The sequence below is a fragment of the Panthera pardus genome, unplaced genomic scaffold, assembly GCF_024362965.1.
Source record: "Panthera pardus isolate Hobbes unplaced genomic scaffold, ASM2436296v1 HiC_scaffold_15, whole genome shotgun sequence".
In the NCBI taxonomy this organism is placed as follows: Eukaryota; Metazoa; Chordata; class Mammalia; order Carnivora; family Felidae; genus Panthera; species Panthera pardus.
Genome location: NW_026526710.1, coordinates 62,950,547 through 62,977,461, shown reverse-complemented (window position 1 = coordinate 62,977,461; position 26,915 = coordinate 62,950,547). Strand labels below are relative to the sequence as shown.

The 26,915-nt window shown below is 50.8% G+C and overlaps 1 protein-coding gene across 9 annotated transcripts in view; it reads right to left on the bottom strand.

Moving 5' to 3' along the window:
- CTIF (cap binding complex dependent translation initiation factor) overlaps positions 1 to 26,915 on the bottom strand; it is a 293,053-nt gene that overhangs the window by 150,445 nt on the left and 115,693 nt on the right. For all 9 annotated transcript variants that reach the window (XM_053902678.1, XM_019464103.2, XM_019464110.2 and 6 more), the window contains one exon: positions 24,447 to 24,522. In XM_053902678.1, the coding sequence (XP_053758653.1) occupies positions 24,447 to 24,522 (76 nt within the window). The remainder of the gene's footprint in view (positions 1 to 24,446; positions 24,523 to 26,915) is intronic.

The following is a 26,915-nucleotide window of genomic DNA, read 5'->3' as shown; positions in this document are numbered from 1 at the left end:
TACAGGTCACCCTCGGCCAAGGCTGGCACTGTATAGATTTCACCTGGCAAAATCCAAGCCCTTCTCATTTGTTTCCCTCTTGACATCTAGTATGGTTCCCTACTGGCAATATGTGCTCTATTAACACTGACTAATCGTCAAAAAAGTGGCTAACAGCCTAATAATCAATCATCAGTCAATCAATCTTCAAACAAAACAAAACAAAACAAAACAAAAAAAGTGACCAAGTCCTGTCTTAAAAGGGATTGTTGTCTATGCAGGGAGCTAAGGAAAGCACAGATGAAATCTATAATAGGCTTAGCTATATTCACACTATATAATATGGCAGTTGATCCCATACCGGACTGCACACCTCAATCACTTGGGAAGATTAAAAAAAAAAAAAAAAAATCTCAATGCCCTTGTTGTATCCTGTGCCAAGAAAATCAGAATATCTAAGGGTGGAAGATTTGCATGGATCTCTTTTAAAATTCTCAGGTGGTTCCAGCATGCAACATGGGAACCATGGTTACAAGATCCTGCTACGTGAAGTGTGGTCCATGGACCAGCATCATCAGCATCACCAGGGAGCTGGTTAGGAATGCAGGAATTCAGGCCCTACCCCTGCTCTACTGAGTCAGAATCTGCCTGTGCCCTGGATCTGCATGTCATTAAAGTACGTCAAGTGCTGCCATAAGGTACCATGTTCTGAGAAAGATAAGATTCTAGAATGTCTCAGCAGGGTAATCAGGGAACACCTCTTAAGGGAAGGGAGAGAGGAGAGATTCTAAGGGCCGGGAGAATTAGAGGCAGAGAGGCAGGGGGCAGGATTCCATGTACTGAGGCAAGAAGGAAACTGGTCAATTATGAATGGTGAACCAGAAAGAAGAGGTCAAAATGGTTGTTTTACAAAAGTAGAAAATCACATTTAGTCACACAATTAACAAGCTCACATTTTTTTTTAAAGGATAAAATGACAGGAAAATCAGGTTGGTCTCAGTCAGTTGGGGGCAACAATTAGGAAGTGGTGGGCGATCAGAATGGATGGGGTCATGGAGGAAGATTCCAGGGACTACAGATGCCCAGCAGAGGGCTCCTGATTTTGTCTCATGGGCCAGTGGAGAGCTGCATGCTGCCTCTCGAGTCAAGGAGGGAGAGGACAGAAGAGATTGGGCGAAGGTGCTCTGACAATTTTTTTGAAGAGGACAGACCAGTATGAGAAGCAGCAGGGAAGCAGAATGACCAGACAGGAGGCTCTGACCAGGTCTGGGGAAATGAGCACCTGTTAGAAGGTGGAGGAATAGAGCACCAAGAAAGACTTTTCAAAGGAGGGAATTCTATTCTATTCTATTCTATTCTATTCTATTCTATTCTATTCTATTCCATTCCATTCCATTCCATTCCATTCCATCCCATCCCATCCCATCCCATCCCATCCCATCCCAACCCATCCCATCCCATCCTATCCCATCCCATCCCATTCCATTCTGGTTCCATTTGGTGGGCATGGACAAGAGCATTCTGAGATCTCAAATCTGCAACAGCACGCTATAGAACTGACTGGGAGGAAATCTAGAATCTCAAGTATTGTTGTAATAAACTCTTTTGGTCATGACCCCCAAAAGTTATCTATGGGAAAATACAAAGGTCTCTGGCAAACATGAGTCCTGAAGGGAAGTGGAGAGGAAAAGCTAATACTGTATACAAACCCTGGGATTGTCCTCAGCTCCAGTAGGCCATGAAGACCCAGAGCAGTCCTGGAGCACAATCCCTTTGTTTCCAGGCCTCTGGAAGTCAAGTTGATTCCCAGTTGAGTTGGAAATGCCGGGAGATTTTTCCCATGTTGCGGTAGACTGGAACAATAACTGTAGAGTGGACGTTACCACAATTGTTTCCACTGAAGTTATTTCGGGGGAGTTTAGGAAGATTGTCTATTCCAAGACATTTCCTTCACCCGACTCCCTTTATAAAAACACTAAGGGAAGAAGCCGGTGTCGCCACCAACATGCCTGCCCTGCTCACAAGCACGTGCACAGTGCTCGTGTGAATGACTCCCAATGGGCCCCGGTGAACTGCCATGCGGCACCTAGGCATTGATGTCTTCGTAGAAGCTCCTAGATTTGACCAGTGCCTCACAGGACTTCCTCAGTGATCATCTCAGTAGAATCTCATGACAGCCTTCCGAGAGGGTGGCAGGTAGGGGGTGGATTTTATCATCCACACTCTAGATAAGAGGAAATGGGGAAGTAGAATTCGGTCAAGGTCACCCAGCTTGGAGGGGATGGGGCAGGGCAGAATCCTGTGTTGACTCCTAGGGGCTGTCCTTTGGGTCCCGTGCAGGTTGTGCTGTGCACCAGAGCTACTGTGAGTGGGTTCACTACCTGTTCGTGGCCTTCTTACCATTGCCAGTCCCAAGACAGAGGCTTGGCCCTTCTGTATTACAGGGCCCCACAGCGAGTTGGTGTGGCTGTTACATGGGGTGCATGATGGGGAAAATGGGAGATCCAAGGCTGAAAGGAGAGCAGGGCTGGAGTGGGGAGGCCTTGCATGGCAAGACGATGGTCCTACATGTGATGGGGAGCAAGGAAAGGCCTAAGCACGTTAGCAAAATGGCTAGATTTGTGTACTTTGTGGATCATGCGGGACGTGGTGTAGAGGACACATTCAAGGGAATTTAAGGCAAGCAAAGGGCAGACCAGTTAGGAAGTTACCCAATGGTCAAGAGATGCTAAGGGCTAATGTAAGAATCAGGGAGATGGTCGAGGGACAGAAGAAGAGTTTATAAACATTTAAGAATAGAATAGACTGGTTTTGGTGAAGGATGGGGGGTGGGGATGGGGGATAGAACATCATGGGTGAGAAATGGCAAATAAGACAGTCTCCACTCTGAAGGAATCGTATATCCTTATAGCACAGATAGAAAATAAAGGAGTATTAAAATGGCAAGGCAGAATCTAATTAACATCAAGAGGACAGAGGGTCATTACGCTAATATTTTATAAGTTTGGATCAAGTCCTGGCTAATCCCTTGCATTTCTATGGTGCAAACACCTTCCAGGATGGGGAATGGGATAAATCCCTAAGACCCAAGGACAGAGGATCTTGGCCCTGGCTGCACATTACATTCACCTGGGGAACTTTAAAGGTCACCGACACCCAGGACCCATCATCCAGAGATTCTGATCTGTCAGTGGTGGGGTCAAGGCAATTCTATCATGCAGCAAGGAATGAGAGGGGGGACGTGCTACCTCATTTCAGAGACTTTGAAATAAGATCTTCTCAGTTTTGCAGAGGGAAGCTTCCCCTTCCTACCATGCTAATGGCAGGACCAAATGAAGAAATTGTTGTTTCGGGTCACTAACGTCTGACTCTGAATCACCCAAGGTCTTTGGGTTATCTTTCTTCTTGCGGGATGGAGAAGTCCCCCTGCCCAGTTTCCCCAATCACCCAGCAAGGTGGTTTCCCCAGTGCTCATCTGCAGGCGTGGTCTGTCTGCCTGTCTATCCTACACCAATCAGGTTTTCCTCCCCTAGCGCATGGACATCCTGTGCTGGCTGCCCAACCTGAGTGACCAGCCTGGTCCATGTGGCCAGCCGCTGGTGCTGCTGCCCTTTGGGGTGTCCTGAAAGGACCTTGCTGAGGGGGTATGATGCATTTCCTTGACCACACCACACGCCAGCCTGCTGGAACAATGTCCCTTTTCTTGCCGCCAGGAAAGGCCACAGAAAGGAACATCTTCTCTTTTCTTGCCAAGCAAATGTTTCTGCTTTGACCTGGAGGGTACTCTTTGAAGCAAAATAATGATCTGGAGGCCACTGAGCTGCCCTAGAGGTCATAGGTCAAGAACTAGAAGGAATTGTTCCCAACATTTTTAGCATATTGAGAGAATACTCTGTGTGTGTGTGTGTGTGTGTGTGCGTGCGTGCGTGTGTGTGTGTGTGTACACGTGCATGCAGGCACATCACAACAATTGGAAAAGGGGTAACTGGCCCCTCACGTGAGCAGCCCCTGACCAGCATGGTGCCGTGTAAGGTATATGGGCCAGGACTATGAAGATTCTGCTCTCAGAATCCTGCTTCTCACGGCCAACTTGGCTGAGCGTCTTTGCAATAAATCCTTAAAATGAGAATCCTGCACTATTGACAAGCATTATCAAATCTCTTTTACGTTGCTCTAAGAAGAATCTACTTCCCGAGTGGTTGGCCACTGACCAGAGCAGGTAAATGAGGCCATCCTCCAGGGTCTCATTCAGGGCTCTGAAGAATTTGGAGAATCTGGTACAAGGACCTCTGACTCACAACAGCTTCTAGAATTTAGCTCATCACCTATGTACTGGGGAGGAGCAGAGCCCTGTGCTCAGGGCAGGGATGGTTGTCTGGGTCTCAGTTCTCCCACTTGTAAAATGAAAGGAGCTGCCTTAGATGACATTAAGGTTCCTTTTAGGTCTAACAATCTATAACATTCTAAAACATTCTATGGCCTTCTGACTCCTTCCTCCTGAAGAAATAGAATGGGTCACTCGGCCTTCTGGGCTGTTAGACATTAATCTCCAAGGGAGATTCTGATTCTCTCTAGCTGGAAATACTCTAAACTCAAAGTCTGACCTTCTATAAAATGAACTAGTGACCTAGGTATTCAACTCAAGCCTCTGTTTGTGACATCTGCTTCAAATCAGGAACAGCCTGCTGCCTACATGCTTTGCACAACTCCAGGAGATGGTCCTTGCCTCAGTCGCCACAGATTTGAATCGTTTTGACGATTTCAGGCAGAGGCTGTCGAGTGTGAGGAAGGAGCTTTTCTTTCGAATTTGCACAAATGGCCACAATGGCCAGGGACAGGGCGGTCCATGTACTAAAACACTTACCACTTCTTTAGGGGCCAAAACAGGACTCCCGTGCTGGCCTGACAGCTCAGCATTTAGAACAGGGACAAATGAGAGAATCCCTTTCCTCCATGGTGTTTACAAAGGCCCCGTTCTCTGCATCTTTCTGGACGGCCGTCCATCTCTCCGTGCCCCGGATCCAGCAGGGCCGAGGAGCGGGCCTCTGGGAGCGCTGGCCTGGAACAGGGCTGCTGTTAGCCGCTGAGATGGCCTGCTGTTCTGATTCTGCGTGCACAGACACGGGGCCAGCTGCAGTTGGGATTTCCTTTTCTTTCCTCTTTTTTCTAATTTCCTTTCTACAGAACATTTTATGTGTAGTTTAGTGATGAAGCCTTTCAAACATACCTATTGACTCTGCTCCCTAGTGAAATTCCAGACTAAATTATTAAACAGATATCCTGTGAGCCTTCTACCAGGACCAATCGTTAGGACTCATCATAAATGAGACCGCAGGATGTGTGGGGAAGAGCAGTGACCTATGGACCTGGGACCCCAAATGTGACGCTGTATTAGCTGTGTGCTCCTGGGTGTAGCCCTTCCCCATGGGGGGGATCTTCGTTTCCCTGGGGAAACATGGTATGTTCAGAATGCTTTCCTCGTGGTTTACACTGTTGACTAGTTGGCCTCCAAGATGAATGCCCAGGGAGAGATTTCAACTCTTGCCCCACTGACCAACGCTGGTTGCTCCTTGCCGGCCAAGAGGCCCCGCAGGCGGCCAAGTGGCCCGTGTTCTCTCAGCGGGTCCCGGTATTCAGTTTTTGGTGTCCTCTACTCCTAGGCGTGCCCACATCTGACCCTCTCCCCACCACCAGCCCCACCCCAAATACACCCCAGCTTTATCCTGCACACGGGGGCCTGAGGCCACAACCTGTCCGTAGGACAAATCCCTGCCAGTGATCGGCTGGAAATGAAACACTTCCAGGCACTAGGATGTACCCAGAGTCCCTGCCCTTCAGGGCTTTGTGTTCCTGAGATGAGAACAGCTCATAGAATAGCCCTCCATCCACCAGGGTCGGCTCCTTGGGGTGCCGCCCTTTATCACTAGGGTACAATGCTAGTTATGCCAGCAAAACTACCCTGCCTGCCCTTAAGGGCATGCTTGCTTATTTCCACATTTCCAGAAATGAGCAGGAACTCCCAAGTAAGCAGATTAAAGCTACCAGAAGTTCTACAGAAATGGTTTTCAGGAACTGCAGAATGTGTGGATTGTTGAAATGCAAATTGGCAAAAGGCAGGGACGGCTTGTGCTTTACGTGAAGCTTTCCGGAGCCAGTCTACCACTGGGAGCGGGTGGGGGTCATGTTTCTTAGTAATGCCAATGGGGAGAGGCTCGGGCAGCTGTAGAAGGAGAGAGCCCAGCAATGACCTGATGACCTGCAGGTTTTCAGGGACACCGTAAGAGGCTGCTTTGAGCCCCATCTTTGCACAGTTGGCTCACATGTTTGCTCTGGCATTTAGCAACTATCTACAGTTCTGTGACTTCCTGCGTTCCCACTATGCATCCAACCAACCCTGGCCCAGGTGTGGTGCCGGACAAGAGCCTTGCTCCCAAGGACCCTGGAGACTTGCAGGGGGAAAGTCTTTCCCACTAGGCAGTGGCAAAGCTAGACTGGGTGTGGCTGGAATCCTAACTGTTTGGGCAATAGCGACTTATCCTGGGGTTCTCCATGGAGCACATGTACCCTGATGGCTCCTGGCTCTCATGTGGGAGTAAGCCTCTCTTTAGGGTCTGAATCCCAGCAGATTTTCTCAGGCCTCTCAGACATCTGGGGTGTGTGTGTGTGTGTGTGTGTGTGTGTCCCCTCCTGGAGTTCTTTGAAGAACATGAAAGAAAAGAATCTATTTATTGGCATTCAGGTCCAACCTGCTTCCCCCTTTGTATTTCTGATTCCAATGACAATGTTTCCAGGACCTCTGCCCCATGCCAGTTCCCCTGCCTGGACTCGGAGGACAGGTCACCTCATCCCTGTACTCCCGGATGCAAACACCTGCTCCCACTGCCGCTCCTGACAAGTACATGAAACTCAGTGTCCCCTTCGATGTTCTCTCTCTTTCCCTAATTACTTAAATCCAACCAACTGGACTTCTGACTCACATAGTAGACTGACCACGTGTACTTATTTTCAACTTCTCCTCCCTCATTAGTAAAAACAAGGTTGTAAACCTACAAAAGCGCAGAGAACGAGAAAAGGGATTTCAACCAAGTTAGGGAAGACAGAAAGTGAGTGGAGTGGCAGGTAACCCAACAGAAGGGAACACGGATAAGAAATGTGCTGACAGAGTCTACAACACCTCCAGGGAGCTCAGAGCTTGGAGGGACCAGGGACCACAAGAGGCGGGGTTCAGATGCTGGGAGGAGACTCTGGATATGGACTTCCCAAGGGTCTTTCCCTACCCCACACAGCCATGCAATATCCTTCCATCTCCAACTCCAGGGAAGAGATTTTATTTTCTAGAGAAGCTCTGACCTGGGGACATAGGCACTCAGAAAATGGGAGAGAGAAATGGATCAAATGACAGGGGATTCAGTCACAATGAGCATACGCAGAACCTAGATCTGGGTTCCAAAAAACCATCCACTAAGAGGTAACCATGTTCCATGGGTAAGGGATCCCAGGGCTGGGCAGAAAGTACCCAATAAATCTGGAAGAACTTCTGGTGCCAGCAAGGGAGGAACTGCAAAGAATAATCCTTGAGGGTGTTTCAGAAATACACAGATGTGATCTGAAGGGACTCCCACTTGTCAAATCTGAAACAAGTGGACATCAAATAATCATGGATTATAACCATTGGAAACATTAAAATCTCTAAGTCGAGACATGGAAACAAACAAAGTAAATAAATAAGAGAAAGGAAAGGTCTTCCTTACAGTAGAAGGTCAACTAAAACATGTAGATGGAATTAGAAAAGTCACCATTTGCCAACAAGCATGATGATATTTCAGGCAAGCATCATCAAGGAAAGCTAAAGTTGTGGGTAAAAGTATTATCAGAAACAGTGTATTTATACGGTTTCAAACCTCTCCCTCTAAGACAGTTACTATTACAAAGGGAAACATAGTAACTTTATAGGAGCAAGGCCTGGAAGTTCCTATCTGGACAGGTCGTCAATGTCACTGTCACCAAGTCAACCTCTTGTGCCTCCTGATATCATGCACTGAGGACACCACACTGCTTCTGCGGCACTCCTTTCGAAAGTGCATAAATTTAATCATGAGGGGCCCTCAGCCAAACCCAAATTGATGGACATGCTACAAAATAACTGGTCTGTCCTTTTCAAAAGATGTCAAGGTCATGAAAGACAGAAAAAGGAGCTTAAAGAAACACGACAAGTAAAAGCAACGAAAGTCACTACTGTTCTAAATCAGAACACACAACAAAACAAGCTTCCCTTTAGCTGTAAAGGAGATTAGCGGGATAACTGATGAAATGTGAACCAGGTCTGTAGGTTATATAATAGCATTCTACTGGTGTTAACCTCCTGACTTTGATCATGAGATGGTGATTATGTAAGGGAATGTCCCTGTTTTTAGGAAAACACGTGGAGGTATTTAGGGGTAAATGGCACCAGGTCCACAACTTGTTCTCCAAACCATCAAGGAAAAAAAAAAAATGAAAATTATGCAGAAAGTGGGATAAAGCAAGTGGGTAAGGGTACGGGGGTATAGGGTTGGGTCCAGAAGGGTGGTCCAGAAGCCTTCACTCCTACTTCACAGGAAGTGGGATGATGAGGTGCAGGGGCAGGACATGATCACCTGTCCCTGGGTCCGCTTTCTGTCCTCCTCAACCCTCTGCTCCAAAAGTTAGGACACTGAACCTCAGAGGGAAAGGCCAGGACTGTTTTCCGGGGCACGGTCTCAATATTTAGCCTTCCCATAGTCTGTTTAACTAGACCTGCAACTACATTACTGTTATTATTTATAGTCTATTTAATAGCGACGTTTGATTACTCCCTTTGTAGGCAGAAGTTAGTGTTTGTTGTTTTATCCCCAGGTCAGCTTCCTCTTGCCACCAAGAATGCGTCAGGGTCACTGCCTGTGGCAGACAGAGTCTCTGAGCTCAGGGACAAATTCCTTTCAACATCAGCCACCACCCAACACACTGGGGTAGCAAATCTGCAATGAGACCCGAAGAGAAGAGACAGAACGATCAGCCCAGGGCTTTCTATCCATCTCTGAACACAAGCTGCCCCCACATCTCCACGCCAGGTGATGGATGGCTTTTGACCACCGGCCAAGTGTGCAGTGTTCCTAAGCAGGTCCCCTGAGGTTTCTACCTTCGATAGGTAGGAAGGTAATGAGCCCCCCTAACATGAAGGGGTTCACTCAGGGCTGTTGGGGCCAACAGGTCATCCATCTGGGGTATGGCCAGGGATAGGGCCAGGCGCTGGAATCTAGGGGACTGTCATTCTTGAATCACTCAACCCTTTGCAAATCCATATCCTTGGTTGTCAAAGGGGGCAAGATTTTTTTTTTTGTCCCTCATTGGAGCAAAATAGTGATAAAGAACAAATAAGCTGCCATAAATTTTGGCAGCAAACAGAAAGTATTGGGTGATGTCAATTACTCACGAAACTGTCAAGAAATTATGAAGAAGGACACCGAATCTTTACTATAAACATTAAACTCGCTAGGAGGTTAGATCTCAACTGTTTCCAACACTAGAAGAAAGGCTAACCAGGTGATGCCAGGGAGGTGGTGTTACCCTAACAATATAAATTACAATATAAATGTATAAAATCAATACGTCACACACCTTAAACTTCCAGTTTCTGTAAAACTTGTTTCACAAATTGTTGCACGTCAAATAGATCTCAATTAAAAAGAGAGAGAGAGGGAAGAAGAAATAGTTATGAGCCAACTGCCTGCAAGAAGGCATTGGTTCTCAAGCTGGAAGAGGCGTCCGAGTCACCTGGAGGGATGGTAAAATACAGATCGCCGGGCCCCACCCCCAGACGTTCCAGTTCAGTGGAAGAAAAGGGAGGCCCGAGAATTTGCATCCCTGGCAAGTTCGCAGACGATACTAATGCTGCTGGTCTGAGGACCACATTTTGAGAACCACTGTCCTAAGGGTTGCAAAGGCAAATAAGATGTTTTCAGGCTTCAGGATCAGGAGGGTGTGTGGTAGGAAAACGTGGGAGACACACAGGCACACCAATGACAAGGAGGGTCTATATTAAGTGCTGGAGAAGACCAGGTGAATCAACGAGGAGATGTTTATCAGGGAGGGGTGCACAGAGGAGGTGGCCTTCATTCAGATAGCCACAGGGATGTGGCAGGCAGGCAGATGAAGCAGGGAGGACTTTCAGGCAGGGGACCAGTGCTGCTGGATCGAGCACCTGTTAATTAGTCATAAGGCTAAATTAAAGCACAAGCTGGAGAGAAGCCTGGAAGGCAGGCAGGCACCAGGGGCAAAGGAAAGTCTGGGGTTTGCCCATAGGCCTGGGGAATCAATGAGGAATTTTTAAGCAGGGCAGTAAGTTCGGCAAAACCTTTATCTTTCTGGCTCTGCCTTTCCTTGCCTGTATAATGGGGTGATGGACAGAAGGTCTAAGTAGGCCTTTCCAGCCCTGACATGCTAGGATTCAAGGGGGATGGGGGCGGGGGGACTGGAGCCCTCCAGCCAGTGGCCTCGCCCTGCTAAGAGCCCCTTGCCAAGCACAGGGACTTGACAGCCACTTTTACACATGCTTGGTCCGTCTGGCCATCCGCAGCCTCCAGAACTCTGGCCTGGCCTGGAAAGTGGAGGCAGATGACTGGGGGTGTCACACACGTTGCTAATCTCTCCTGGGCAAGTCCTCCCTCCCCCAGTCCATGCAGAGCCGAGTAGCCTGGGATTGTGCAGCAGCTCACAATGGAAGGAAGAGGGTGTAGGAGGGAGGTCCCCGGGCTGACCCTGGTATTGTTCTTGGGCCAGAAGAAAGCTTCCTCCTGCCTGGCCATTGCAATGCTAGAAATGACGACGTCCAGCCAGTGAGAGTCAGCGCGTCCTGGGGGGGCTGCCTGCCATCGGGTGGCCTGGGAGCTGGGGCCCATTCACAAACGCCTGCTGGAGAGCACGTAGTCCTGTCCGCCCCCACCCCCTCTGCCTGTGGCCTCTGACTACTCCCAGTGAGAAGCTGGGGTAAACGAAAATAACTGGGCTTCTCCGCCCCCAAGCTCACTGCCGCCAGGAAGGGGAACGCGACCAGAAATGGCACACTGGCTAATAAAGGAATAATGGATGCTTCACACCCTTAGCAACACCTTCCTCTTCCTCTCGCCTCAGCTGCTCCTTGCACGGGCCAAGGACAGAGGAGGAAAGGTGCTGGACCAGAATGCAGCCTGGTTTAACCAGGACTGGCCCAAGTCACCAGGGCATCACCAAGATGGCCAGGGATGTTAAGCTAGCCCTGGAATGGACGGTTGAGCTGCAGGTGGGGTGATGCTGCTTATCTTGTGTTTTGGAGCCTCTCCTGGCAGGGCTGTTGCATCATTGGTGGGTGGGTGGGTGTGTGCAGGAGGGTGGCCCTGTCTCTGGGCATCAGTTGCCAGGGCCCTGTAGGCCAGCTTAGGGCCTGCTCACAGCTCTGGGCACGTGGAACCTCTACTGGCCTCCACGTCCCAACCCCACGCCATTCCCTAGCAGGGCTGGGCGGGGCGGCTCTTTTTCTTTGTGAGATGGCCTGGGCCCAGCCGTGGCCTTGGCAGAGGCAGTGTTCAGTCTGGCATCACTTGGTCCCGCCACCCCCACCCCAAGCGCTCCCTCCCACCTGACGGATCAAGCCCTCTGGCACTCAGCAAAGGATTCTGGACATGGTCTGGCCCAAAGCAGGACATGGACGAGATGACCTCTCTAGAGGGGCAAGTTCTGCTATTAAGGGACACTGGCCTGTCCTAACAAAGTAACAAAATTTCCTTTCCTGGTCACTGAGGAAAGATGTATGCAACCTAGGAATTTCCTGTGGATCCCAGGAAGGGAACAGAAGGACTGGTCAGGCCCTAGCCCTTGGCTTCCTAAATCCTCCTTCTAGCATGCGTTTTGCTGCTCAAGAACATTCAACTGAGTCTCTACTTGGTCAAGTCCCAAGGTCGCAAGGACCTGCACCAATAGGTCTCTCTACTTACAGAAATGTCCCTTCAAGACGCCTGGACACCCCCATTCTCCACGGCCTCTACTGCTTCTGAACCATTTCTCACTTACATCTGCAACCCTGAATGCCATACCTTTTCTTTAGTCTCTATAGGGCCTCCCTGGCCACCCACCAAGGCCCAGTTTGAGGTCTGTCTCCTCCAGGAAGCACAAACACGGGGAGAGGCAAGAAACAACCAGAGAACCTCACAACTGTCCATGAAGTCTCCAAGGACTAGGCTGGTCTGCTTCGTCAAGGACGGTTTCATGAAGGAGGGGAAGCGTGAATGGGGCCACGAAAGAGGGAGCAAATCTGGGTCCGGGGTGGTAACAACAGAGCAGGTGTGAGGAGTGGGGTGGACACAGCTGGTGAGGCCTAAGTCCTACACAGACGGACGGTTGTTCTCTGAGAGCTTGGTCTTAGAAGGAGCTGGGGAAACTCAACTGAATCTCCACCCGTGGGCCCCTCGAATCACAGAAGGGACCCGTAGGCTGGTTCCCAACCACGTTTCTCGCCTATCCAGCTCACCAGCTCTGCCCTTGCTTCCAGCTCCCACCGTGCCACTTAGTGAGGCCACGTCATACGTGTAGAGCAGTTTTTCAGTTAATAAAGACTGTCATTATATAACCTGGTTTGTATTTTGACCCTCAGTATAGCTTTGCAATACAAGTCAGACAGATGTATGATCCCATTTTATAGCTGAAGAAACGGAAGCCGGGAGAGAATGGCTTTGGGTGAACTTCACCACGTCCCGTACATGGAACCGAAAGGCTCCTAGATGACAGAAACGAACGAACTTCAAGATTTGAGCCAGCTATTTTAACTCTCAGGCCTTTTTAAAAAAAAAAAAAAATTTTTTTTTTAATGTTTATTCATTTTTGAAAGACAGAGACAGAGCACAAGCAGGGGTGGGGTGCGGTGGAGAGAGAGGGGGACACAGAATCTGAAAGGGGCTCCAGGCTCTGAGCTGTCAGCACAGAGCCCGACGCAGGGCTCGAACTCACTAACCACGAGGCCATGACCTGAGCCGAAGTCGGACGCTCAACCGACTGAGCCACCCAGGCGCCCCAACTCTCAGGCTTTTTTGCTGTGTATGTTCTGGATCAGTGTTTGGCAAACTTTTTCAGTAAAGGGCCAGACAGTAAATATGTTAGGCTCTGCAGACTGTAGGGTCTCATGGCAACTATTCAACTCTACCTTGTAGTGCAAATACAGCCACGGTGAGCGTTCAGGTGGTCGGCGTGCCAATAAAACTTTATTTGCAGAAACCGGCTGGAGGGCTGCACTTGCTCTGTGGGTCGCTTTGCCATCCCTGTCGAAGGTCCTAGACAATAAAAGCTGTTGTGTAAGGAAGGCAGTTGTGGCCTGGACGCCCTGGAGCCAGAAAGCTGCCTCTAGTTCCAGCCCCTCTGAGGCTGCGTGGGAACCCACTCCAGACTTGGCCGAGGCCTGCGCCCTAGGAACTTCCCTCGCTGTCACCAACAAAAGTCTGCACCCCCCAAAGTAGCGACTTCTTATAAAAACTCAAAAACAACAAAAATAAAAATAGGCTTGCCTCGCAGAGAGCACGTTGCCCTTTCCCAATGGGCCTTGCTACCTGGCGGCCTCAGACAGGAAACCATGGAATGAACTCCTGGTCTCCTCCTTTATTGTACGAGCACCTATTTTTGTCCGGAGGGAGGAAGCCCTGGAGGGAGTTGGGGGGAGGTGGCCAGAGAGACAGAGGGAGGGGGTCTCCTAGGTAAGTACTCCCCCTCGAGAGCTGTTGCAGGATCTTGGGTCAGCAGGGATTGTGGGGGAGGGCACTGGAAACTGATTAAAAAAAAAAAAGTAGGGGCGCCTGGGTGGCTGTCGGTTGAGCGTCCAACCTCGGCTCAGGTCATGATCTCGCGGTCTGTGAGTTCGAGCCCCGTGTGGGCTCTGTGCTGACAGCTCAGAGCCTGGAGCCTGCCTCGGATTCTGTCTCTCTCTCTCTCTCTCTCTCCCCCTCCCCTGCTCATGCTGTGTGTCTCTCTCTCTCTCTCTCTCTGTCAAAAATAAATAAACATTAAAAAAATTTTTTTAAAAAGCAAAAATCATATCTCTTCCTCTTTCAAAGGTGTCAGTGGGGCTTCTCTCTCTCTCTCTTTCCATTTTTAGTGCCTTCGGCAGTAGAGGAAAAAAAAAAAAGAAATCCATTTTCTTGTTCTTGCTTATTAAGGAAATGACATTCCCCCTTAACTTGCTGTACGTGACTAAGGTCGCCTAGAATATAGAAAATGGTTTTCCAGCACCTCTTCCTCCCTGTCGACACTCCTTACGAAGGGGTGCCGGAAGAGTCGCGCTGCCTGAATTCCAATTTCCGCTCCCCTGTTATAAGCCTTGTGGCTTGGGGCAACGTATTTGACCTCGATTCTCTGATTTGTGAAATGGTGAGGATGGTGGGCCCTACGCTTTCCAGGGCAGTTACATGAGTTCAGGGAGGATACACACAGACACTCACTCAGGCAGTGCTCGACTGGTGTGAGCCCCTGGGAAGGAGGCAAGGTTCTGGACAGGGGTGGTAGTGATGACTCCCTCTGGGACACGAGCAAGTCAGGGCTCTTTCAGTCACTTACCAAATATTTAACGAGCATCTGTGTGTGCCCATGCGGAGCTGACATCCCAGAGGGACCATGCCGACCACAGAATAAAGAAAGCAAACGCACCAGCGCCAAATGCCTGATGAGTGCAATGGGGAAGGGTCAAGTGTGTGGGGGAGGGGAGGGCGAGGTGTCCCAAAGGCCTACGGAGAGGGTGACATCTGACCAGAGACCACCTTGTCTGCACTCCCCAAGGGTGGTGTCAGGATAAGCAAGATAAGAAAGAGGCAGCACTGTCACAGCGTGGAAAGCACTCGGCAAAGTTCAGTAGTTGTCGTTGGACTCCCCTAGGGGACAGTAGGAGAATTCACGTCCCGGTCCACTGGAAAGGTAGCTGGCCCCTGCACTCAAACTCAGTCCATCTCATGGCTAAGACAATGCCTGTCCCCGGAAAGGTGCTCAGTCAATACTGGTGGACCCAGTGAATGAAGTCAGACCGTACCTCCGGTGGGGCCAGGAGGGGACATGAAGTAGCCCTTGGTGAGGATGACGGGTCTGGGAGTTCCAAGCGGGGTTGGCTTTCATATGACTGTTCCTCAGCATCTTGGGTTATTTTAATAATCCTTAGGCCTGTGAGTTAGCATATCCTAGAAGTTTCCAGAAGACTTAGCAACGGAGCTGGCATAGCTCTAGGGAACAATAAAGTCACTCCTTCCCATCTGGAGGGCTGGGAACTGGACTACTACGGCAACTTCGATCCAGTGGGGCGGCCCTTTCCCACCAGCCCTGTTTCCAAACGACAACAGCGCCACCTGCTGGAGGAACAAGGCTGCTCTTGCATGTGCCACCATTTTTATTCCTCCCGGCGCCCAGTGGAGTGGGGGAACCCAGGTCGTCATTCAGGAGAGCTGTGATTTTCATTCGGAAAGTTCATTTGCCCCTCAGAGGGAGGGAGGTGGGAGAGATTCTCATCTTGCCCTTATTTGGGGTCAAGCAGGGGGATGGGGTGCTTACCTCCAAGCCTCACTGTCCCCTAATTTGGCTGGTCGGTCCCCTCTCTGGGTCCTATGTGAAGAGATCGCCTTGGACACGCTCATGAGGGCTGAAGTCCCTCTTCACCTTTCCTGGCTCTGCTGGGCCCCTCAGTAGGGGAGAAACTCGGGCACATCTGCGAGGCCCGAAATCCCACTTGATGTAGAAATAAATGTTCATTGTTCAGCTGTGTGCCATGCTGACCTCATAATGGTGGGATTCTACATTATCTACTACTAAACTGGGTCAGTCATCAGAGGATCAAAGCAGGGGACCTGACCAGGTCACGGTGAGCTCATAATTAACTGCAGACAGACACAGAATTTAGTTTCAAAATTTCCTAACAGGAAGGCAAGCAGGGAAGTAAGTTGGGTTTATGTAGTTCCTATTGTCGGACAGAAGGCAGTGGACATCACATCTGTCTGACAGAATTCGAGAAAAATGATCACAATATGTCCTTATGGCAAGAAAGGCTTGGGCAAGACGCAGGATAATTCAAGAACAAGGTCTTTCAACTGGGGTTTTGTAGAAGATGGAAGCCTCCAGGGCCGCGCGGGGAGCAGGGAGGCAGCATGTCTGCAGGGTCCTGAGGCCGTGGGGTCGCCTGTGCTCCGTCACCTGAGGAGCCGCTGAGGAGAAACTGCTCAGCACGTTACCACAGCTCAAGGTGACAGAGCCTTGGGGCGCTGTCTGGGCAGTGGTCTCGGGCCTATTCGGAGTCCATTCCCTTGCTTTTCACATTGAACTTAGTCAAGTTTAACTTGGCTCGGATTACAGAGCTCCTTTCCCTTCAGTGCAGACTGCCAGTGTCTGTTCTTCCAAGGGCAGGAGCCAAGGCTTTGTGAGGCCCCAAGGCCCACGCCACTGGGCGCCTCCCCTGCAGGCCCAGGTCAAGATTTCTGGTGTGGAGGGAATGCTGCCTGCACCCCTCACTCCACAGAAAGGCACCCTCCCTGTCTGGGCGGCTGATAGAGGCTGAGGGGCGTGCCTGCCTGGGAGCAGCCTGTGTTCCCAGGGGCCTGCGGGGGAGGGGGAGGACCCCCGAGAAATGTCAGACCTTTTCAGAGTGGGGCACGTTTGGGTCAAACAGGTACTTCCCTACACCTCTGTGTGACCACTTCCTTTACCCCCTCATCCTCTCCCTTGTTCTGGGGAGGAAGGGCCTGAGCATTGGCCTGGGTCACGTTTCTGACAAGGGTGCATGTTGAGCACCAATAAGGGGGCAAGGACACCTTCGGCTGCTTGGGACAAGGGACTTGCGAGCGCAAACCCCACTGAGGAGCCTCCAGAGTGGTGCGCTGGTGTCCCCTAGTGGGAGCAGATGTCAGTGCAGCCGGTGTCCCTGCATGGCCTCCTGACACTCCTGAGTTGGGGCCACGCTGCGGTGACCCCATCACTGCCAACATGGCGGGCCGGCTGACCCCGTTCCACTCACACAGTTCCCAACGGAGAGCCCCAAAATGCACGCGGGACCCCCAGGACTCCATTCTAGGTCCAACTGTGTGAGCTTCTGCCCTGCCCTATGGCTTTACCACCTAGAACGATGACGAATGACCCCCCAAGCCCATGTCACTGCACTCAGAGCCCCCAGCTGCCCTCCCCCAGTCAGAAGTGGGGGGGAACAACGCCAGCCTCAGCTCCCTGGGGGCTGCCAGGTGTTTGTGGATGCGATGATCTGGCTGCTATCACCCTCCCCCTCAGCCACCGCTCCAGGGAGGCAGACCTTAGGGACAGTCCGTATCACCAGCATCGGCCCTTATGAACCAACAAAGTGACTTTAATGGGTGAAGAACTATACCCGGAAGAGGTGGACACCTGTCTGCCTTGCTCCCAGGTCCTTGGGTGCCTCCAGGGGCTCGGCCCCAGAAGTCTCAGCAATAGGGGTCCCCCAGGGTCCCGCTGTGGAAATACGACCAGGTGGGGTCACCAGGGTTAGAATCCTCAGCTTTGACTGGAGGGGAGTTTGGCCAGGTACCCAGGTGTCAGAATCTGAGCTGGCTGAGGCTCTCCTACCTAAGACCACTCACGGTGACAAGTACCCCGTGTGCAACTCCCAGTGAGAGAGAAGCCGGAGCTCCCTGGAAATCTACAACAGTCATGAAGTTGGGGGGACCACTGGGGTGCTCTGCTCCGTGCTCAGCCATCATTCAGGTCCCAGGGAACAACTCCTGGAGCGGCACTGAGGAGGGAGGTGAAGTCTGCAGGGAGAGAGCCCAGACTTCCCCCGACAAGGAACGAGGACTCTGACCTGGGCAAGGCACAGGTGGGCCGGGGCAAATCACAAAGGCTCCTATATACAAGGAGTTTGATCAGGGATGGAACCCCGGGCCTCTATCGTGTGGGGAGATGCTGAGGAGACAGCGGGCTGCAAGTCTAATGCTTCTCCTTTTGTGGGGTGGAGGAAATGGAGGCCAGGTAGGCAGTGATCGCAGGCCAGTCTCTCCCTTTATTCTGTTTTCCTCCTGGTGAGGCAGGGAGGCAAGAAAGTAAGTCCCCTCTCATCCACCAGGGATACATTCCAAGATCCCGATGACGACTTATAAAGCCTTGAAACCTCAGAGAGTACTGAACCACACACACACACACACACACACACACACACACACACACACACACACATTTTTTCCTGGGCATACCCGCTATGATAAAGTTTAATTTGCAAACGAGGCACAGTAAAAGAGTAGCAACAACAACAAGATAGAATGATTATAACAATATCTGTAATAGGGGCGCCTGGGTGGCTCAGTCGGTTGAGCGTCCGACTTTGGCTCAGGTCACGATCTTGCAGTTTGTGAGTTCGAGCTTCGCGTCGGGCTCTGTGCTGACAGCTCAGAGCCTGGAGCCTGCTTCAGATTCTGTGTGTGTGTGTGTGTCTCTCTCTGCCCCTCCCCACTCACACTCCGTCCCCCTCTCCTTCAAAAATAAACATTAAAAAAAAAACAAAAACGGGCGCCTGGGTGGCTCAGTCGGTAGAGCCGACTTCAGCTCAGGTCATCTCACAGTCTGTGAGATCGAGCCCCGCCTTGGGCTCTGTGCTGATGGCTCAGAACCTGGAGCCTGCTTCAGATTCTGTTTCCCTCTCTGTCTGCCCCTCCCCTGCCCATGCTCTGTCTCCCTGTGTCTCAAAAATACATAAAAATATTTTCTAAAAATTAAAAAAAAAACCCATATCTGTAATAAAGTTATGTGAATGTGGGGTCTCTCTCAACATATCTCACTGTCCTGTACTCACCCTCCCTCTGAGGACAGGTGGTGATAAGGCCCCTGCATGGTGACATGAAGCGACACAAATGACGCAGGTGCTGTGACGGAGTGGTAGGCCACCACTGATCTCCTGACCACACAGCAGAAGGAGCATCATTTGCTCCTGGCCGAAGCTGACCCCAGGTAACGGACCGAGGAAAGTGGAACTTCAGATAAGGTTAACTACTAAAGTTAATTACTGAACTGCGGTTGAGGTTAACTGCATGAGGGTACCTAATGTAGGTTTCCTTCTACTCCTCAAACTGACTTTTGTCAAAAACAGTGTATGTAGCCCACTCATCTCTGCTCAGGCCCAAGCCTCTGTGGGAGGTCTGGGGGTCCTCAGGCTATGGGTGGGCTTTCTCTCCCCTTCAGTGGTCTCCCACTGGGTGCACAGTGTCTCTTGGTGTATTTGGAAATATTTTTGGTGATCACCATGGTTGGTCACCCCTCCCCAGTGACGAGCATTCAGTGTCTGGGGCTAGGAACACTGAGTATCCTACATTGCGTTGGACAGTTTCATCCAGTTAAGATTTGTCCCACCCCAAATGCCAATAGCTGGGTTAGCTGACCCTCAGGACCCAAAGATGGACAACTCAACCAGCCGGCTCTGTTTGTGAGGGGCTTTGAAGAACACTAGGAAAACTCAGAGAAGTCATCCCAACATGCACTCCGAGGTCCCCATATTCTACCACCAGAGCTCTGTTTGGGGATCAGGAAGCCTGTCAGCCTTGTCCTAACGGTACCCGTATGAAATACAAACACCCAAGAAGAGGTCGTCATGAGCATTGTCAGCCATAACTAGGATTTCAACTCTTATTGATAATTCTGATAAGAGTGCAGAGTGTGTTGTGATGCTCTAAAAAAATACAGATTCCTGGGTATGATTCAGTAGACGTGGTCACCAGCCGCAATGATCCCTGCCCCCTGATAGTCACACCTTTGTGTGGTCCCTTCTGCACCGCTGTGTGCAACCGACATATAGCATGTGGCAGAGGGATAGCATGTCACTTCCGAGATTACATTATAAAAGATAAGGACTTCTGTGTTGGATGTTCTCCCTTCTCACCTGTTCTCGTTCTCTCTCTCTCTCTCTCTCTCTCTCTCTCTCTCTCCCTCTCCCTCTCAGATCACTTGCTTTGGAGGAAGCCAGCTGTCAGGGTGTGAGGACACTCAAGCAGTTTATGAAGAGGTCCACGTGGCAAGGAACTGAAGCCTTTTGCCAACAACCAAGGTGGAAGTGAAGGAGCCGTGTGAGGGGGCCAGGATGGAAGGAGGCCCTCCAGCCGCAGCCAAGCCTTCAGATGGCTGCAACCCTGGCCATCAGCCTGACTACAAGTCCAGGAGAGACCCTGAGCCAGAACCCCAGCCAGGCTCCTCCCAGGTCCCCGGCCATCTGAAAGTATGTTGTGGTAATCAGTGTGTGTGTGTGTGTGTGTGTGTGTGTGTGTGTGTGTGTGTGTTTTAATTCTTTAGTGTTTATTTTTTGAAAGAGAGAGAGACAGAGTGCGAGCGGGTGAGGGGCAGAGAGAGCGGAAGGCAAGGAATCCGAAGCAGGCTCCAGGCTCTGAGCACAGAGTCCGACGCGGGGTTCGAACCCATGAACCACGAGAGCATGACCTGAACGGAAGTTGGACGCTTAACCGACGGAGCCAGCCGGGTGCCCCTCCGTGTGTGTTTTTTAAGCTGCTAGATGTTGAGCTATTTACTAGGCAGCAGTAGATAATTCATGCAGTGGGTCTAGGTAGGGCCAGGAGGCTGTGGATGTAAAAGCTTCCTAGGTGACTCTGATGTGCGGTCAAGGTTCAACAGCCGTGGGTGTAGAGACTTACGCTGCTGACGGTTTTCTGGGCACAAAGCTGACTCAAAGTGGCACGTGTGCACGCGAGAATCAGAGAGCTACTGCTGTGTGGCTCCACACTGAAAACAGAGACAGGCAAGGGGTGAAGGCTTCCACCACCAGCAGCCCCTAAGAGCTGAAGTGTCACACGTAGCCCTCGAGAACTAGGAGTGCCTGCTGATGTATTGCTCCTGGAAGAGAGAAAGCCTAGAACGTGAAACCTGAGGGGAACCCTGGCCTGAGGATTTTCACAATTTGTCAAGGAGCAGAACCGTTTCCTCAAGAGAAACCATTCCCAGCAGACTGGGTTAGAGATGCCGGCAGAGCAGTTCTGGGCGAGTCTAAGTAGTGGCCCCTGAGCCTGCTTCTCCAGGCTCCCCACCACCACTCCCCATGCTTAGCAGCGCTTCCGGGGCAGAGGTCCACAGCTTGATCCTCCTGACTTCTAGTGCAATCTTTCTGCACCACCACTACCCAGGATGCCACTTAGGAAAGGTACACAGGGTGGGGATGCGGTACGGGGATCCGCCCCCTCTCCCTGCTCCTAACCAGGCTATGGGAGTCCACCGTCAGAGGGAGGGAGCACCTACTGTGCACCTGGTATTTTTCCCAAAGCTTCACATGAACTCAGGTACTCAATCTTCTGCAACAACCCCATGAGGTGGATCCTGTCATTATCATCATTTGACACGGGGAAACCGAGGCAGAGTGAGGGTAAGTAACTAGCTTGATTCCTTGGTTAGTCCATGGCAGGGCCAGGATTCTCTAAGGTCCATGTCTGGGGTCGAGACACTAACCCTTAACCCCTGAGCTCTGCTGCCCCCCCGCCAGCCACGGGCCCAGCCCTCCCTGCCCTCTGAGCAGGAATGAAAGGCCCTCTGCTTTGCTCTGCTCCCCAGGGAGCGAGGGGACAGGCGTCAAATAGGAAAAAAATGGTCAGACCTGTTACCTTTCCAGCCAGGATGCCACAGGTTGCTGGCTCAAAGGCCATCGAGGGCTCAGCACCTCACCTAGGGCAGGGGGAATCGGGATCCTCCCCTGGATCTGTGTCTCTCAAATATAGTCTCCCTCTCAATAATGAATGCTGTGAACATTTAGGAATGGAGCAGTACATAGTAATTATTGAGTACTTTACCCTTTTAACTTTTGCACCAAAGCTAGCTTTACATTAGCAGTGGTAATTTTTTTTTTTAACTTTTTAACGTTTATTGATTTTTGAGAGAGAAACAGAGCATGATCGGGGGAGGGGCAGAGAGAGGGAGACACAGAATCCGAAGCAGACCCCAGGCTCCGGGCTGTCAGCACAGAGTCCGACGTGGGGCTCGAACACACAAACCGCGAGATCGTGACCTGAGCTGAAGTCAGGTGCTTAACCCACTGAGTCACCCAGGCGCCCCTATAGCTATTTGACCTACACACCGTGGCTGAGGATATTGATTCTTTTGTCTCTCAAACGTACAGGACAGTTGTGAGGACAGTACAAAGAATTTCCCTCCGCTCCTCATTCAGATTCCCAGACTTACTACTCACCACGTTTGCCCTTCATCACAGCTATGCATCTACATACTCGTTATTTTTTTTCTTTTTCAAAACATTCGAGGACAGGCTGCAGACATGAAGCTCCATATCCCTCAAGTACTCTAGTGTGTATTTCCCCAACACAAGGGCACTTGCCTATATAACCATCATACAGCCCTTCAAGTCAGGACACTGATGCCCAGGTAATACTACCGCCCCACCCACAGACCCCATTCACATTCCCTAACCATCCAACAAGGTCTTCTGGTCCAGGATCTCAGCGAAGAACACATATTGCATGTAGTCCGTCTGTTTAGTCCCCTCCAACCTGGAAGATTCCACAGTCTTTTCCTGTCTTTCCTATCCAAGTTTTAGGGAATGCTCCCTACATTTGTTTCCTTATGACCAGACTCAGGCTGTGCTTTCTCGGCAGGAAAACCCCAGAAAGGGTGTCGGGTTTTCTCCATGCGGCACATCAGACAGCACATGGTGTCTACCTAACCTGTCGCTAATGATGTTAACATCATAGGGTCAGATTAGGCTCTTCCAGGTTTCTCCACCATTAAGCCACCACATTTCCCTTTGTAATGAGGTGAGCCCTATGTATGTCCCAGCCTGGTGCCTGAAAGAGGGTTTCCAGTCTTAACACATAGAGAGCCTAGTGGTCTCAATGAGTTAAGGGGATAGAGTTTAAAATTCAGGGAGTCTGAGACAACGAGAATTTGCAAGGCAGGACACCAGAGAAGAGAAATCCAGAAATCCGCAGACCCTTGAGTCTTTGGCTGAGCACTGATTTGTGCATGTGTACGAGGAAACTTCCAGAGCCAGTAGAAAACCTTCTGAAAGGAATAGATGGAACCATCCCCTGAGATCATACAAGGCTAGAAATAGTTCCCAGCAGATGAGGTAGAAACACCTCCTAATACACAAGGTTCTCAGTAGCAATCTCAGAAGGGTATTGACTCAGTAGTGGATCAAAATGTGTCCCAGACTAAAGGCTCCCCACCTAACAAAGGCTTTAAAAGCAAGCTGTGAAAAGATCAAACTGTTCTGAAGTAACTTAACTGTGTTCCAGAACAATGCCCAAAATATTTAAATGGATACTAACAAAAATCAGACACCCAACAATGTAAAATTCCTAATCCCTGGTATCTGATATAAAATCACCAGGCATGCAAAGAAAAATATGACCTATATCTAGAGAAAAAATCAATTAATAGAAGTAGACACTGAAATGACATGAGTGACCGAATTAGTAGAGAAAGACCTTAAAAAAGTCATTATAAATCGATTCTATATACTCAAGGAGAGAGTGGAAAGCAGGAACATGAAGAAGAGAGAAATGGAAGAGAGAGAGGACAAAAAGATCCAAACTGAACTTCTAGACATGAACAAGACAACATCCGAAATGAAAAATACACTGATGTGATTAACAGTAGGGTTGGACTTTGCAAGAAAAGAGTAGTGAACCTGAAGACACAGCAATAGAAAGTATCCAAAATGAAACACACAGAGAAGAAAGACTTAAAAAAAAAAAATAGGCAGAGTTTGGTGAGCCATGGGAGCAGATGAAACGACACGAGGTTCAGTAGAGAAAAGGACAGGGTGACGTGGTGAGTGTGGTGGCAGGTCCCTGACCAGGAAGGCTCTGTCACCTAGGAGGGCGACTCTCACTCTGCTGTGGCAGGCCCCACCCCCATACTCGGATGCAGCTAGATTCCCACTGTTTCTGCCCAAAGACCAGCACCAGAAGCATTTCAAGACCCAGATTTGCTGTCTCTTTGCTGAGTGAATCCTACTGTCCCGGAGCCAGGCTCGATCCAGGGAAAGGAGCCCAGTTGATGACAAAATCAGCAAGCACAGCAGACACCTGGAGGCTGGCAGGACATCTCCACTTTTCAAAAGCCTAAAAATAGCCCCAACCACATTGGCAATCCCAGCAGCCCTGCCCGTCCTAGGAACACACCGCGGGAGGCCACACCGGCAGAGATTTCAGGTCAAGGGACAAAAAACTTGGACAAGTGCGCCGAGTTGCCACAGCATGGCCCCATTTCACCTCTGGGGGATGTCGGGCCCGCCACCAGTGCAGAGAGTGTGCCACCACACACACATCACGATGGGACGCCCCGGGCCTCGTCAGGCACCCACCCCTGCCTCCCTCCCACTGCAGTACATCCAGTTACACCCTGCTGGAGGAAGGGGCTAAGGGGGTGCCCAGGCTGTGCCCAGGCTGAAGATTGGGACCTGTCTGGAAGGTTGGAGACTCTAATCCTGCACCTACCTGCCAGGCCGGGAGGACCTTCTCAATGTCATTCAGGTTGATCCCGTCCCCGTCTTCTAGCTTCCCTTTTCCACACCTGGGCCAGAAAAGACAGAAAGGCATTGAAGAGTCGGCACGTTCACGCATCCTACCCCAGCCCGCCGAGCAGGAAGGGCAGGGATGGCCAGGAGACACCCGGCCCTGCCACCTCCAGGCCTGTAGGATCAGCCTGTCCCACCCAGAGCAAACAGCTCTGGAGAAACATGCTTTCCTTCCCCAGGCCTGGCAACACGGGCCCTGCCTGCAGAACGAAGGACTTCGTGCAGGCGGGCATTCTGGGAGCAGTCCAGAGGCAGGGGGCACTAAGGTGACATCCGACCCCCCAGGGAGGTGACAGAGGTACCGGATTTCCCCTCGACCCTTCCAGGCAAAGACGCTAATAAGCTCCTTGTTGATGAATACCCCAAAACCCGTCACAGCTCCTGCAAAACCTCATCATCTCGCCCCATTACACCAAAGGGGCGATGAGTGAACAGAAAGACCAAGCAACTTTCTTGAGGTCACACAGGCCCGCAACAGGGATTTCTCCCTCCTTGGCCTGACTCTGGGCCAGTCCAGCAAGCCCACTCAGATACCGATGCTTTGTCTTTACGCCCTCTGTGGGCAGACATACCATCAGGCCAGAGACGCTGACCCCAACTCGCCATCGAGCACCCATGTCTTCTGCATACTTAAGGTGCAGACTCTGGAATCAGACTGCCAGGCTGGAACCCGTTACGTCCCTTACTAACTGGGTGACCCTACGCAAGTCACTTAATGTCTCCGGACCTCGGTTTTCCCACTTGTCAAATGGAGATCGTTAGTAGTGTATAACATCATGGGGTGGTAGGAGGATGAGATTAATGTAGCTGATACACACACACACACACACACACACACACACACACACACACACACAGGCACACCCATGTATATATCCATATTTACATACCATGTTTAATGGTAAATATGGGTAATAATGGCATGCAAGTGTAGTAAAGTAAGTAATAGCGTAAATATATTAGTTCCACGAGGACTACTTCTGCCAGTACTAGTCCTGTTTACAACTATCTTACTAGCATTACTGTTACTCTTTTGTTAGTATTTTACCGCTACTATTGTTAATTGCTGCCCCAGGGAAGGATTAAGAGCCTAGACTCTGGAGCTGACCCAGGCTCACGCAAGTTGCTCATTTCTTTGTGCCTCCTAGTTTCCCCACCTGTCTAGGTGAAGACAATAGCACTCCTACCTCCCTAGGTTGTGGTGAGTTTTCAATAACACGAGGCCAGCACTTGGAACAGTGCCCAGGATGGATCAGTGATCACTGCTCTTATTGGTGTGACTACGGACCCAGACATGGTGAGGGCTGCCCAGCGTGACGGCCGCAGCATTTTCCAGCTGCAGCATTAAGGCAACTCTCAAAATTTAGAGGATTTATTTGTTCAATATTTGCCGAGCATCTCTTGTGTTTTGGGCCCTGTCAACCTCCCTGGGAGTCATGGAAAATAAATCTGCTGTGGTTCCTGTCCTCCAGAACGCAACAGCTCTTCGGAAACACGTCCTAAGCTCAACTGACAAGGCGGTGACCACCAGTAGGGGGCAGCATGAGATAAGTGTTATGAAAGACTTAGGGACAGAGGAGGTGGGGTGGCCACATAACCCACCAAGGCTGGAGTGGAAGAGGGCAGGAGGATGCAGTCTATACCCCCCTTTTGACAAGAGCTTCCGCGTGGGCTCTGGCTTGGGCTTTACCCCAGTGTAAACAAGGCATAGACTGAACCCAGAGGAGTGCTGCCCAGAACATCCAGAAGCATCCAGAATGATCTGGGGCAGGAGGAAGGTGGGTCATGAGCTGGCTAAGCAGAGAATCCTGGAGAATGTCCTGGGCAGAGGGTAGCGGGGCAATGGCCTGGAGCTAAGCCCATGTATGTTGCCAGCTGGGATGTCAGCATTCCTGCCACTGGGGTGGGGTGGGGGTGGGGGTGTAAAGGGGATGGGTAAAGGGGGAATATGGAGCTAGAAGGCCAGGAGGTGGAGCTGGGGAGGAAGGGGTAGAAGGAAGGTGGGAAGGACACGTGGGGAAAGAGAGTTCTTACCCCCTCTGCCCCTACCCTCCACCCCCACCCCAGCCTCTTGATGTGCTGGGCTGCAGACAAAGAGGCAGACCAACCTCTGGAAACATCCAACCACCTTTTAACTACAGGTTGGCCCGTGAAGGTACCAATGGCCTGCGTCTGTATTTCATACGCACCTTGGCAACAGGAGAGGAGAAAGCTGGGGACTGTGGGCCGAATGGAACAGCTGACGCCCTCTCCCCCAGGTCCTGTGTGCTATCCCCCCACTTCTGGACTCCCAGCTGCCCTGAGCTCCAAGCATGCGTTAGACGCCAGCCTAGCACAGCACAGGCGCAGCGTTTTATCCTCACCTCAGCAGCTCCTGGGGGCAGCAGGG